At 44.5% G+C, this 16,170-nt stretch overlaps 1 protein-coding gene across 6 annotated transcripts in view; it reads left to right on the top strand.

Moving 5' to 3' along the window:
* adck1 (aarF domain containing kinase 1) overlaps positions 1-16,170 on the top strand; it is a 650,404-nt gene that overhangs the window by 460,638 nt on the left and 173,596 nt on the right. For all 6 annotated transcript variants that reach the window (XM_069916023.1, XM_069916021.1, XM_069916026.1 and 3 more), the window contains one exon: positions 4,617-4,766. In XM_069916023.1, the coding sequence (XP_069772124.1) occupies positions 4,617-4,766 (150 nt within the window). The remainder of the gene's footprint in view (positions 1-4,616; positions 4,767-16,170) is intronic.

Here is a 16,170-nt window from a genome sequence, read left to right as displayed (position 1 = left end):
TCAGACATCTTCTACACTTCAGTAATTAAAGAGATAAAAAGGAAACATTAGCCTTTCAAAGAGCATGTGTTGTGTATAATGACACTAATAAAGTCTGAGCTAGGTTCTTGAAATGATCAATAAATGACCAGTTCAAAATTAATTTACATCAACTCAGAGAAGTGTGAGATGCTGCATTTGGATGAACTGAACCAAGGTAGGACATACTCTGTTAATGGTAGTGCCCTCAAATGTGTTAAAGAGCAGAGGTACCAAGGGGTCTTTAACGATGGCAGCACAGGTGTGTGGGATACTTGCCTTCAGTCGGGGCATTGAGTGCGAGTGTTGGAATGTTGCGCTGAAGTTATACGAGATGCTAGTTAGGCCATACTTGGAATATTATGTGCTTTGGTTCCTTGGCTACAGGAAGAATATTATAAAGTTGGAAATGATTTACAAAGTTTTGAAAGGTTTATAATGTTGTTGCCAGGATTAAGGAAGTTATCGTGAGAGACTGGAAAATCTCGGCTTGTTTTCCATATTGCGTGGGAGGTTAAGAGGGGATCTTATTGAGACCTATTAATTTTGAAGAACATAGACAATGAGGGTGGCACGGTTAGCATAGCGGTTCGCACAACGCTGTAACAGCGCCAACAATCAGGGTTCGAATTAGCACTGTCTGTTAGGAGATTGTACGTTCTCCTTATGTCTGTGTGGGTTTCCTCCAGGTGCTCTGGTTTCCTCCCACCCTTTAAAACGTACTGGGGTTGTAAGTTAATTGGGTGTGTTACGAGCCCAGAGGATCCCAAAACCCAGCAGCAATAGAAATTCACCAAGACAAATGGTTACTTAAATAAAAGTTGCTTTTAATTTTCTTTAAACATAAAAACAGGATCAAACTTTAACTTATTTCTATTAACTTAACCGTACTTAACCCCCTTCTAATTCTAAGCACACATGTATGTAATGTGTATATGTTTAGAAAAATTCTTTGATTCACAGTCCAATCTCACTTCTCACTCCTCCAAGTTCACCAGTATCAGGCAATTCTTATACTGTGTACAGAATTTAACATTTATGAATTTTCACCAGGCTCAGTACTTAAAGGTAAATGGTTACTGCTCAGGAAGGTTCTTGTTGGTTTCAGAGAGAGATTTGTAGCTTGTTGGACACCCACAAACCGATCTCCTCCAATCAGTCACTTCAGTGTCTTGCTGAGGAAATTTGCCCCATCATGGGTTTACCAAATGATAACCTCTTCTTCCAGTTCACCACAGAGTTCCTCTTATTCCCTTATTTGAGGAGAAACACTTTAGCCAACCATTTCCTCTTGTAAGGACTATAAGAGTTTTCAACAGGCTGAACTCAGAACTCAGAATCCATCTTCAAAATGGGGTTTTCAACAAGCCGGCCAGCTTGCCATTCTGCAGCCTCTAAAAGCTACTGCAGAATTTTCTCTCTCTCTCTCTCTCTCTCTCTCTCTCTCTCTCTCTCTCTCTCTCTCTCTCTCTCTCTCTCTCTCTCTTAAAGAGAAATCCTGTTTCGTTTGTTTCACTCTCTCTGCTTGTAAAAAACAGAACACCTCCCCAAGGCTCCAAAACCCAGTCTTTGAAAAACCTTTATCAGCACTTGAGCTCAGACTTCTCCATTTGCACCTGCTTTTGAAATTCCTTCCAAAGCAGTTCCATTGTCTTTGCAAAAAAATCATTTGTGCCTGAATGTCCAGCTTCAGTAAAGCTCTTGCATTTTAAATGAGATGTGTTTTGTTTCTCTGTTTGTGGTGACCTACACTGAACCCCCACAATCTATCTCTTTTAAAGACATATTTATATATAATATAACCTGTAACAGGTGTAATTAGGTGGCATGGGCTTGTGGGCCAAAAGGTTATTATGCTGTATCTCTACATTTAAAAAAAAACTTAAAAATGTAAAATTTAAATTTTCATATTTAAAATGTAAAATGGTGGGAATATTGGGGTGGGATTTGGAAGAAACATGAGGGAATAGTTCTTCACTCAGGTGATGGGCATATGGAATGAGCTGCTAGATAGTGGTAGAGGCAGGTACATTAGCTCCTGTTAAGAAATGCTTGGATAACTGCATGGATGGGGAGAGGTATGGGCCTAATGCAAATGTGAGACTAAAACAGGAGGACACGTTGTTCAGCATGGACAAACTGGGGCCTGGGGGGTTGTTTCCATGCTGTAAGACTCAGTAACCCTATAAGAAGCAACATTGGTGGATCTTGGTATTAAACCTGACTGAGATTGAGGTTGATCTGAGCAGGAGTCCTGGAATGAATGCATATCTTTTACATCCTTATCTCTTGTGTACACCTGCTTAGACTGATGGCATTTCTTCTCTAAACTCCCCATCCTTGCTGCCTCTCACCCTTGCACTCCAACTGGCGCCTCTGATGGATAATTTTGCACTTGTAAGTTGTTACTTTCTTTGGCCAGTCCTGAGGAGTCAGACCATCAGTTTAGCAGACGTGTCACTAGTTGGTGTGTCTGCTGGGATTATCTGATGCAGTGGTTAAATGATTGAACTGTTAGTCTAAAGCCCTTGGCTAAAAATTCTGAAATTCCGTACTCATCTAATCATCGATACCATGTAAAATTCAACCCTCCCTATTTTGGCCCAAATATTTGGTATTTCCCATATATAGCATATAAAAGTCTACCCTCCTATTTTTGGCCCCAGCTGCCCACCTGCCAGAGTTCCTGACGATCTGACCGCAGACTCTCACCTAGGCCCCGGCCACCTGCCTATCCAAGCTCCCGAGGCACCAAATGCGGATTTACCACCAGGTCCCGGCTGTCCACCCACCCATCCAAGATCATGACATCCTGAATGCGGACTTGCCACCCGGTCCCGGCCGCCCGAGCTCTTTAAACCTTGAGCAACACAGGTACTACCGTGGTAGTATATGTGTAGTAGTTGACCCCCTTAAATTTTACCCTAAAATTTGGTCCACAAAATTCAACGTATATGAGTATATATGGTATGCATTTGGACCTCATCTTGGAAATTATGGGCTTTAATTTCAGGTAGCAAATGGACATTAATGCAGCCATCGAGCTCCAGAATGTACTATTGTACTGCCATTGCATGGTACTAATTGATCTTTTTATTGGAACTCAAAACTTTATAATTATGCTTTAGTCCTTCTATTTAATATGGCTGTATGCATGTTAGAGTTAACCTGCTCACAGAGGAACTCTTTTCACTGTATCAAGTATAATTATTGGTGCCCATAATTAATGGAATTTAAAACCCCATCTGATTCCCAATTATTCTTTGAAGGAAATTTTCCACTATTATCAACTAAGGCCTGAATGTGATTAACCTTTCAACAAATTGGAGACATGCCTGCATAGGGGGTCTGGACATTTTCATCTCATGTTGGAGAGGGATGGCCACTCCCAATGACCATTGACCAGGCTGCTGAAGGATTGGAAGAAAGTTGGTGCACTGAAGATGCCAACGACACTCAGAAACAGGCACAGAATTCTTGGATCAATATTAGTAGGGTGGTCATGTACAAAATGGCCTTGGACCTGAGAGTTGACCCGACATGGACATCCACACTACTGACCTGATTGCCATAGTGTCCTTAATAAACCCAGGAATGTTCGACCTATTATTCCCATTCTGTACTCCTTTGTACATATTAATTTCATCAAAGATTCATCATAATTAGACCCCATCATGAAAGCTGGATCTGCTTATTAGATAGGCCCAGTAGGCCGGTAAGCTTTGCACCTTTTTTATCCCTGCCAGTGAAGAATCCACATTTCCTAGATGTTCTGAATCAATGGAATTCCCCTGATCCTCACCTTCCCCTGACTCTATCTCTGAGCTTTATGGAGCTGAGGTCAGTGTTTAACTGAGGATTTGGCCCAAGAGTGGAATGTGATGATTGTGAACACAGTAGATTCTGATCCTCTGTCGTGACATTGCCTGGAGTTTGGGTGGGGGGAGTGGTTGGATCGTTGTACAATTGGAGCGCTGCCTTTTAATTATCATTTCTGCTGACATCGTGCTTTGAGATGACATCAGTGATAATGCCAATGTCAACAAAATGCTGCTGTTCCAAAGAGGCTTGCTCTGCAAACTTGTTATTATTTTCAAATCCCTGTGGGATTGCGCAGGAGACTCGAGGAATAGTAGACAGAGCCCTCGAAGAAAAATCACAGGGACATAACAAATGGCTGACTGGATGTTTTCCAGTCAGCACGCCTGTATTAATTATTTTAGTTATAACACCAGTCATAGAAATAAATGTTTGATTGTCAAAGGGGTTTGGTGGTCAGAATTCAGGGCAATGCTGTTAACTTGTTCATCTGAACTTGGAAAGGGAGGGATTGATTAAAGATGATCTGTCTGACTAATTTGATTGAATAATTTTTTGAAATGTGAAAGAAAGGGGTTTCGACCAAATGTTAACTCTGTTTCTTTCTCCACAGCTTCTGGCTGACCCCCAGAATAGTTCCAACATTTTCAATTATTACCTATCATCTTATTCTGTACAATACTCATTGACACAATGATCATTTCATACAAGGAAGGTGCTGAGATACAACAGAAATAAAAACAGTAGGGTATTTCATTCTTTGTTCCTTACATTTGCAGATCTGTCAAAATCTGGGGAAGCTTTACAGCGAGATGATCTTTGTGAATGGATTTGTACATTGTGATCCACACCCAGGCAACGTGTTGGTGAGAAAATCCCCTCAAACCAATAAGGTTGAAATCGTGCTGCTGGACCATGGATTATATCAGGTAGGCCCTCAAATCATCTGGTTCCAAACTAAGTCTGATGGGACTGTATCAAAAGGCCGCAGGTTCAAATCCTGAAAATGTATTTGAGTGTAGAAACATAGCTCTCGTGCATCTCTAGTCCTGCTTCTATCTCCATTAATGGCTCATAAATATCTCTATTAGTAGCTCAGCATTCAAAAACTTCCAAATTCCTAAGCTTGTAAACTTCCTTCAGGTGTGAGCCCTTCTTCCTTGTGTTTATTTCTGGTCGCCTCATTGCAAGAAGAATATGGAAGCCATGGAGAAGGTGCAGAGGAGATGTCCTTATGAGGCAAGATTAAGTGGAGCTGGGACTTTTCTCTTTGGAGTGAAGAAAGATGAGGTGTGACTTTATTGAGGTCTACAAAATTATGAGAGGCATAGATAGGATGGACAGCCAGCACCTTTTTCCTAGGGGAGACTAGCAAACACCAGAGGGCATCTGTACAAAGCGAGGAGAGGAAAGTTTTGGTAGACGATTTTTTTAACACAGAGAATAGTGTAATGCACTAACAACCCTTTTTAATTACGTTTGGGACTAAAGGGTTTTTGTTAGCACTAACACAGGGACAGCAATGGAAAATTCACCAGACAATGGCAAATTCAAAGTAATTTGTAACAATAATTGACATCTACAATCGTTTATTGTCTAGCTTTAGAATTTTCTAATGCTGGTGTTACACCATGTTGTTGCACTAGGTGTCAGCTGTTGCACAGTGGGCACTATACTTGCCTCAGACTCAGAACGCTGTGGGTTAAAACGCTTCTCCAGAGATCTGAATATTTAAGGTGGGTTACACTGTCAGAGCAAATGTTAAACTCGGATTTGAACCATGAAGCTCAGCAGACCCTGTCGATTCTTCAGTGTTAGAAGTGCTGCCTTGCTTGCAAAATTAATCGAGTTACAGTGAAAGGGAGGGGTTAAGCCAGGATGGGGTTCTTTGTAACAAAGAGGATGGATGCTTCAAAGTTAAGCTGCAAGAAAAGGGCAGGAGAGTGCAGCACGAAAAAGGCAGTTGAATATTCCAGCAGCACTGACTCATAATCATGCAATCCTGCAGCATAGAAGCAGGCCTTTCTGCCCACGGTGTCTGTGCTGACCTTTTTTCCCTTCTACACTCATCTCATTTATCCTCTTTTCCCATTTAACTGTCTGTCTAATTGCCTCCTAAACATAGTAATTATATCTGATTCCACCACCTACTCTGACAACACATTCCAGGTCAACCACTCTGTGTAAAAAAAAATCCTGTCCCATTAGTTCCCATTTAATATTCTTTCTCATAACTTAAAAATGTGTTCTCTTTTATAAACTATTTTCTTTACTCTATCCTTGCCTCTCTTAATCTTATGCACTTCTATAAAGTCACTCTTAGCCTCCTTTGCTCTGGAATAAATGATCCCAGGCAATCCAATCTTTCCTCTTAAGTCCTCCAAATCTGGCAAAATTCAGGTGGATAGGGCACAAGTGGGCTGAAGAAACCCATTGTAAGTAAAAGGCAGCTGATGTTCAGGACCTGCTGTGTTTCTCCAGTACTTTTGTGTACCACACTGGACCCCAGCATCTGCAGGTGATCTTATTTGCATCTTTGTGGATATCTTCTCCAGTACAATTTTATTCTTCCTGCTGAGTGGTGACCTGTTCTGCACATAATATTCCAGGTGAGGCTTAACAGGTGTTTTGTAAAGTTGATGCCGCTTTCGTTGCCCATTCAGAGCCAGCTCTTCAGCGCTTGACATCCTGTTTTGTGGAAACTGCCAAAATGTTTGGCCTGGAAGTCAGCCTGAAGAAAACTGAGGTCCTCCATCAGCCAGCTCCCCACCATGACTACCAGCACCCCCACATCTCCATCAGGTCCACAAAACTCAAAACGGTCAACCAGTTTACCTATCTCAGCTGCACCATTTCATCGGATGTAAGGATCGACAACGAGATAGACAACAGACTCGCCAAGGCAAATAGCACCTTTGGAAGACTACACAAAAGAGTCTGGAAAAACAACCAACTGAAAAACCTCACAAAGATTAGCGTATACAGAGCCGTTGTCATAACCACACTCCGGTTCGGCTCCGAATCATGGGTCCTCTACCGGCATCACCTACGGCTCCTAGAACGCTTCCACTAGCGTTGTCTCCGCTCCATCCTCAACATTCATTGGAGCGACTTCATCACCAGCATCGAATCCACGCTGCTGAAGATCCAACTGCGCTGGGTAGGTCATGTCTCCAGAATGGAGGACCATTGCCTTCCCAAGATCGTGTTATATGGCGAGCTCTCCACTGGCCTTCGAGACAGAGGTGCACCAAAGAAGAGGTACAAGGACTGCCTAAAGAAATCTCTTGGTGCCTGCCACATTGACCACCACCAGTGGGCTGATATCGCCTCAAACCGTGCATCTTGGTGCCTCACAGTTTGGCGGGCAGCAACCTCCTTTGAAGAAGACCGCAGAGCCCACCTCACTGACAAAAGACAAAGGAGGAAAATCCCAACACCCAACCCCAACCAACCAATTTCCCCTTGCAACCGCTGCAACTGTGTCTACCTGTCCCGCATCGGACTTGTCAGCCACAAACGAGCCTGCAGCTGACGTGGACATTACCCCTCCATAAATCTTTGTCTGCGAAGCCAAGCCAAAGAAGAAAGATTATAATATGGCAGGAAGGGAGGGTGGCATTGAGGTTTTGCTCCTGCATTAGTATCTGGAGACATTTTTTAAGTTAAATTTAAATTTAATTAATTGTGGAAGAAATTTGTAAAAGATTATGATGTTTGCACATAGACGGTTTGGGGGACAGGGCCCTTCTGCTCTCATGAACGACATGTTAACGTTAACCAATGGCCACAAGCCTTGCCTGCTCTTTGACCAGATCTTCCTGGAGCGACAGCTGCTCACCGAGGAGGACTTCAGCGACCCCAGGAAGGTCGTGGCTTGAGCAGACATCCTCTGGGGAGTGAAGAGAGACTCCAGCATCGTGGTAGAACAAGTCGCAAGGCCTCATGTGCAATGGACGACTAGATCACCACAGCCGACCAGCAGAGCAACAGCCCTCTCCCCCCCCCCCCCCCCCCCCCACCCACTGATGAGCAGAATTATTTCTATCACCAATGGTGGGGTTTGGAGACATGTCGATGCCGCCATCTCTGTCTGTTTCAGGGAAACACCACGGTTGACCGTCACTAGTGGCTGCAGCTGCCAGCCAACAATACAGCCTTCTCCACATGTGAGACTCCCTATCGGGGCAACGGCTCTTAATCAACACTGGGGCCGAGATCAGTGTCTTGTCATCCTCAGCTCATGACACCCATAATGGGCCACAAGCAATTCAACATTTGAACCTTCAGTACCTGCACCATTCCACTTCGCTTTGGGAACAGCCAGTTCACATGGATGTTCACCCTGGCAGCAGTGCAGCAACCACTCCTAGGGGCAGAATTTCTCAGGGCTCATTATTTGTTGGTGAACCTCAAAGTGCGGCGGTTTGCGCACGTCAAGACTTTCCAAACCTTCTCGCTAGGGGAGGCCAAGCTTCCTGGCCCCCCCTCCCCCCCACCTACATTCCGTCAGCGCCGACAATAACAAGCCTGCATGCATTCTGGCAGAATTTCCCTCCATTGTGGTGCCACAGTTTACTTCAACAGAACGAAAATGCGGGGTACAGCACCAAATCCTCACTAAGGGCCCTCCCACACACCAGAGCACACCACCTCCCCCTGAGAAACTCAACCCCGCGAAAGAGGATTTCCGGATCTTGGAAGAGCTGGGAATAGTAGGGTGGTCCAACAGTCCCTGGATATCCCCTCTGCATATGGTACCAAAGATGGCAGGAGGATGGAGGCCCCACAGGGACTATCACTGCCTCATCGAGGCCACCACACCAGACAGGTATCCTGTGCCCCACGTACATGACTTCACTGCAAACTTAAAGGGCCATGGATATTCTCTAAAGTCGACCTCATCAGGGTCTATCACCAAATCACAGTCCACCCAGAGGACATTGCTAAAACAGCCATCATCATACCCTTTGGTTTGTTTGAGTTCCTTAAGATGCCTTTCGGGCTTAAAAATTAGGCTCATAGAAACCAGGGGCTGATGGACATGGTGGGCCAGGATCTAAAGTTTGCGTTCATTAACTTGGACAACATTCTGATAGCCACCCGCAACCACCAAGAACACACCACCCACGTAAGGCTGCTATGCACCCGCCTCAGCGAGTTTGGTCTGACCATCAACCTGGCCAAATGCCAGTTCAGGTGAAAGACAATAGACTTCCTGGGCCACAGAATCAATAGACACAGGGAGACACCTCTTCCTGAAAAAGTAGAGGCTGTCAGACATTTCACCAAGCCACACAAGGTGAAGGGCTCAGGAGTTTGCTGGTATGATTAATTTCTATCACTGCTTCATACCGGTGGCAGCCCGCATCATGCTCATGGCGGGGAAGCAAAAAGAGGTTAAGAGGAATAAGGAAGCATCAGAAGCCTTCTAGAAGGCCAAAGATGCCCTGGCCAATGCCAAGCTCCTGGTGCATCTGAGGACAGATGCCCTCAAGATGGTCGCATCCAACACAGAAGTTGGGGTTGTACTTGAGCTATTGATTGGGGGACAATGGCAACCCTTGGCTTTCTTCACAGGCACCTCCAGCCCCCTGAGCTCAAGTACAGTGCTTTTGACCCATGAGCTCCTGGCATTATACTTAGCAGTCTAACATTTTCGGTATTTCCTGGAGGGGAGGCAATTCAAGGTCTTAATGGATCATAAGCTATTGACCTTCATCTTCAATAAAGTGTCCATCCCATGGTCAGCAGAGGCACCTGTCCTATATTTCCGAGTTTACCACGGATATCAAGCATATCGCCAGGAAGACCAACATGGTGGCCAATGCACTGTCCTGGCTGACAGTCCAGGCAATACAGACTCTGTCCCAAGGAATCAATTACACGGCCCTAGCCCAGGCACAACAGACGGAGCTCAACATCCCTGAATACAAGACGACAATGACAGGACTCAAGCTGGAGGATGTCCGCATCAGCCCTGGCGACAAACCCTCCTTTGCAACATTTTGACCAGTAAGCCTCAGCCCATCATTCTGGCAGCATGGAGACAACTAGTGTTCGATGCAGTGCACAATCTGGTGCACCCGGCCATCAGGATGACCATCAAGATGGTAGCAAGCAGGTTCATCTGAAATGGCCTCTACAAGCAGGTCAGCCAATGGACCAGAACTTGCACACATTGCCAGTCGTCAAAGGTAAAGACACGTCAAGGCCACCACCCCCCCCCCCCCCCCCCCAGCCATTCGAGCTAGCGCGATGGTGATTTAGCCATGTGCACATAAACATTGTGGGACCTTGCCGGTGTCACAGGGAGCATGGTACCTGTTGACAATGGTAGACCATCTCATAAATTGGCCAAAAGCAGTCCCACTGGCAGAAACCGCAACAGAGGCCTGTGCCAGAGCCCTAATAAACACATGGGTGGTCGGTTCAGAGTCCCGGAGCACCTGACATCAGACTGGGGTGCACAATTCACCTTAGGGCTCTGGGCGGCCTTAGCCAGCCTCCTAGGAACCCAACTCTACCACACCGTGGCATACCATTCCCAGGCCAACACGCTGGTGGAGAGGTTCCACAGGCACCTTAAAGCAGCCCTGATGGCCTGACTCAAAGGTCCAAACTGGGTCGACGAATTGCCATGGGTCTTCCTGCGAATTCGCCCTGCACCAAAGGAAGACTTCAATGCCTCGGCAGCAGAGATGGTGTACGGAGCACCCCTGGTCAACTCCTCATAAACATCACTGGATTCGATCCTGGATGGCTGGCCCTGTTGCACTAAATGGGAGAGAAAAAACAATTTGCTTTCAACACTGAATCTGAGATCCTTTAAGGATCCATTAAGGAAAATATTTTTCTGGAAAAGCAAATTACCATGGGATAACTTTCATTTTAGTAGAAAGGGTTACTCGCACTACAGCGGTTTCCCAGAACTCCAGGTATCCTGACTGGTAACACATCTGAGTGGAAACACAGATCTGAAATGTTTCCTACAATAATCCTCCAGCAGTTCAGCTCATCCCTTCTGGCTAATGGAATTGTTTGTGGCTCAGTTGTCACTGAGTCTGTGACTCAGCGGCTGTGTTACAGTGGAGTTGACTGACACATGACACCATGTGTTAAATTGACATCCTTGGCCATGATCTCCTCCTCATTGATCATCAACACAGGTGAGCTTTCTTTGTGATAGCATCAAAGTAGAGGCTCCAGGACAGATCCTTGGAGATGTTGACACCCAGGAACTTGAAGTCCTTGACCCTCTCCACTACTGGTCCCTCGATGAGGACTGAATCGTGTTCCCCTGACTTCCTCCTAAAGTCCACAATCATCTTCTTGGTTTTGCTAACATTGAGGCCAAGGTTGTTGGTGTGACACCATTCAATGATCTGATCTATCTCCCTCCTGTACGCTTCCACATTGCCGTTTGTGATTCTACTGACAACTGTGGTGTCATCGGCAAACTTGTAGATAGCATTGGAATTGTGCCTGGCCACACGAAAAGAGCAGTGGGCTAAACACACATCCTTGAGGTGTGCCTGTGTTGATAATCAGTGAGGAGGAGACTTTGTTTCCAATTTGTACTGACTGTTTTGTACACACATACAGACAAACTATACATAGATGTATATAAAAATAAATATTCTTAATAAATGGTAGAGTCAGGTGAGCACTCAGAAAAAGCCATGGAGCCAAAGAGAGAGAAAACATGCAAACCTCACGCAGCCCCGGTAGTCGGGATCAAACCGGGTTATCGGCACTGTGGGGCAGAAGCTCTACCAGCTGCCCCACTGAGCTGCATCTCGTAGCATCTCTACACGACTCCTTAAAACCAATACATCATATTCCAAGATTGTCTTCAACACAGGAGAAGACATAGTTCTCAATGTCTCTTACTTACAAGGTGACCTTTTAAAAGAATTAGAACAGCGTGATCAGATCATCCACTCTGTGAATCGATGAAATGTGCACAGTGGGCATCAATAGGAAATGCTTGCCCACTCTCACACTGCAGCAATCACATAGGATTCGATTATTGGGGGCAGAATGAACTCCTGGGTTACTGCACTCATTTAAAAAAAAATATTTTATTTAAAATAGCATTTAAAATCACATAATATAACATTAGTTATTACATGTTAATGAAGACATAGTGTGATTAGTCATTTATATATTAAAAGAAACCCAAACCCCCTAACCACCCCACTAATACCCTCCCTCCTCCCTTCCCCACCTACAAATAATCATCTACTACAATCATATTTAAATTTTTTGGCTGCAAGAACGGTAGGACCTATCGGAGTGGACCAAGAGGTCAAATTTTAACACTAATTGTTTTCAAATAAGGGCTCCAAACTTTAGCAAAGAAATTGTATTTATCTCTTAAATTATATGTAATATTTTCTAAAGGAATACAGGCTTTCATTTCATTATGTCATCTTTTCATACCTAAAACCGAGTCAGATTTCTATGTAATAGCTAAACACTTCTTAGAAACAGCCAGATTTCAATTTGATACATAGTCAATTTCAATCTTAAAGGTATCAACTTAATATCTCCTAATGAAAACAACAATGGGTCAAAATGTAAATTCAGAATTATTATAAAGCGGGACAACTGAAATTTATTAATGCAATGTTTGATACAACTAAATCTCCTGTTTGGGCTAAAATAGAATTGGACAAAATTGATGAAAAATCTTTGATGGAATTTATCTATAAATGGAATTCAAAATTACTAATTGGTGTAGACCCACCAATTTTAAAGTATGGAATAAAATTGATTATCAGATAGGTGGGAAAGGGAAGACCTCAATGAAAACACCTTTATATCAGAAAAAACTTTTCCTTTTTACTGTGGATAATCAGCTCTTGAAAGTTTGGAACCAAATGGGAATTTTAAAATTGAAGACTGTTTTGAAGCAGGGAAATTTTTGTCTTTTAATTATATGAAAGACAAATTTCAAATCCCTTCGAATACCTTTTTTTGCTATTATCAGGTTAAAAACCTTTTATTTGAAAAATTGGGTCATGATTTAAAATTACTTCGACAATCTTCTTTAGAATTATTACTTACTAAGGACGATTAAAAATATATATATTTCTGAAATGCATAAGTTGTTACAAAACAAAATACCTCAACCAGATGTTCATAAATCAAGAATGAAATGGGAATCGGATTTAGATAGAAAGATTGATGAAAATGTTTGGAGAAATCTGTGTACTGCCCTCATCTTGAGATGTGCAGAAAAATTTTAGTTTCTATCTACTCCTTTGAGGCTTGGACAAGTAGGGGGATCAATGGACCCCTCCTCCCCAAATGTACAATGATTAAAAATTTACGAAGTGAGGTTGTGCAATTGTCCACATTTCATAAGGTCATGGACACATCCATGCCTGGCTGCACACAATAAATACAGCACATTTAAATTCCTGCTTGCCCCTCCTGCTCCAGTGTTATGCATTTTATGGGTGGAAGCATGTACTTTTTTAAATTTTTGAATTAAAAAAATATAATTTAGTTGCATGGTAACAGGCCCTTCCAGCACACGAGCCCCTGCCGCCTAAATATCCTACAACCCCCAATTGTTTAGAAGGGTGAGAGAAATCGGAGCACCCAGAGGAAAATCACGCAGACACAGGGAGAATTTACTAACCCCTTACAGAGAGTGCTGGATTCAAACCCGGGTCACTGGTACTGTAACAGCATTGCACTAACCACTATGTCAAACATGCCTCCCCAGCTTGATGCATCTGACCTTATTATTATGGGAGGTAAGTTGGATGGGTCTTTTTTTCAATGTTGAGCTGAAGCTATTCCTTCTACCAGGTGATATGACTTAATTAATCCCGTTAGTTAGCTCTAACCCTTCAGCAGGCCACCATTGTGGCCTCTGGTTCAGAAGGCTCTGGGTTTGAATCCTTCACTAGGACTTGAGGACAAACACCTGGAAACATGCTTCAGTGGCAGTGCCAAAGGAGTGCTGCACTGTCATAGCAGATCTTAAAGACAAACGTGAACCTGAAGCCTTACTGTTCTCTCTGGATGTGAACAGTCCCACAGCTCATCATGACAGGAGGGCAACGGTAGCCTCCCAGTCCCTGTTCCATATTTACTGCCCTCCCAAACACATATGTCCCTGGCTGGGCCTGATGCTAAATGAACTTGACTATCCTGACAGACCTTTCCTGGAGACTGCTGTTGTTCACTTTTGATCCTGCATGGCCACTCTTGCTGCCTCTGCGCCCACCACTGGCCTATGCACTCCTCAGGAAGGGCTAATGGTCATACATATTGTATACATACATACCCACCAAAATTCTTACTTGCTGCAGTCAAATAGCTACTTAGAACATAGAATGTTACAGCGGAGTACAAGCCCTTTGGCCCATGATGTGCTGGCTGATGTAGGAAAGGTTTAGATCCAATAAACCTTCCCCATCTCGCACTCGTAATTCCCTATTTTACTTGCCTCCATATGCCTTCTTAAAAGTCTTTTAAACGTCCTTATTGTACCAGCCTTCACCACCACCCCTGGCAAAACATTCCAGACTCAACTCTCTGTGTAAAAAGAAACTTGCCCTGATAAATCCCCTAAATTTTCTTCCATTCACCTTAAAGAGATGTCCTCTAGAGTTTGCTACTGTTGTTCTGGGTAAAAGGTACTGGCTGTCCATCCTGTCTATGTCACTCATAATCTTGTAGACCTCTGTTAAGTCACCTCTCATCCTTGTAAAGAAAAACTATACACAGTAAACTAATTGAATTAAATTACAGGAACAATAAGTGCATAAAATAAGATGGGAAGAAAGAGAATAATTATTCACAGTAATCCTAGCACCAAAAAAGTGACGCAGTAATGGAGACAGTCGTTTGGTGTTGTCGGCGCAGTCTATGATTAGAGCACCAAGTGAAGGTTCAAGAGTCTGATAGCTGTTGGAAAGAAACTGTTCTTGAACCTGAAGGTGTGAAACATGAAAGTCTGCAGTTGTTGTGATCGTAGTAAAAATGCTGGAGGAGCCGAGCTGATCTCACAGTGTCCTTGAAGAAGGGCTCAGGCCTGAAACAATGGTTACCGTAAAAACTGGTGTACTATATGGTAACCATTCTGTAAATAGTCAATCCCATGTAAAGTTGACCACCCCCCCCCTTTTTTGGCCCAAAAATTGCGCATTTTCCATGTAAAAGTTGACCTCCATATTTTTGGCCCCCGACTAGCCGACCATATGAGCTCCCAATGCCCCCGACTACAGATTCTTGCCCTGGCCACCCGTCCACGGAGCTCCCAACACTCTGAGCCTAGATCCTCACCACCAGAGCTCCCGACAACATGACCGTGGATCCTCACCCCGGACACCCGCCCATCCGAGCTCCCGATGCCTGGAGCATGGATCCTTACCCCGGCTACCTGTCCACTGGTGCTCCCAACACTTTAAGCCTAGATCTTTGTCCCGGCTGCCCATCCATCTGAGCTCCCGATGCCCTGACTGCGGATCCTCGCCCCAGCTGCCCGCCCACTAGAACTTCTGATGCCCCAACCATGGATCCTCGCCTTGGCCGTCTGCCCACCAGAGCATACAATGCTTTGAGCCCAGATCCTCACCCTGGCTCCCCACTCATCTGAGCGCCCAACACCCTGACCACGGATTATTGCTCTGGCTGCCCGCCTACCAATCCTCCCGATGCCCTGACTGTGGATTGTCGCCCCAGTTGCCCACCCACTGGAGCTCACAACACTGTCTCCAGATGTCCACCCATTTCTGCTCCTGATGTCCTAACTATGTATCGTTGCCCTGGCTGCCTGTCCACCAGAGCTCCTGACACCCCGACACAGATCCTCATCCCAGCTGCCTGCCCACGAGAGCTCTCAACGCCCTGACCATGGATCCTCTCCCTGACTGCTCAGCCCTCTCCTGACGCCTAGACCACGAATCCTCACCATGTCTGCACATCTGAGCTCCAAGTTCCTGATGCCCCAAACGCAGACTCTCCACCTGGTCCTGGCCATCCAGGCTCCCAAAGTCTTGAACGATGCCAGTATGTTCTGTGGTCAAAAATAGTATCCGTGTAAAAGTTGACTCCCAAAATTTGACCTGATAAGTTGGTCCCCAAAACTCAACTATTACACAAATATATATGTTATATATCTTTATGTCCTATGTATGCTGAGAGACCTGCTGAATTTCCCCAGCATTTTTTGTGATAAACCTGAAGATGCTTCTTTTTAGGCTTCTGTACCTTTTACCCGAAGGTAGCAGTGAGATGAGATTGTGACCAGGGTAATGGGGTCATTTATAATGTTGGCTGCCTTCTTGAGGCACGTGGATGTCTGCAGTG

The sequence above is a fragment of the Narcine bancroftii genome, chromosome 2 (assembly GCF_036971445.1).
Source record: "Narcine bancroftii isolate sNarBan1 chromosome 2, sNarBan1.hap1, whole genome shotgun sequence".
NCBI classification, from domain to species: Eukaryota; Metazoa; Chordata; class Chondrichthyes; order Torpediniformes; family Narcinidae; genus Narcine; species Narcine bancroftii.
Note: the sequence above shows the minus strand (reverse complement) of the source record. Positions and strands in the feature narration are given on the sequence as shown.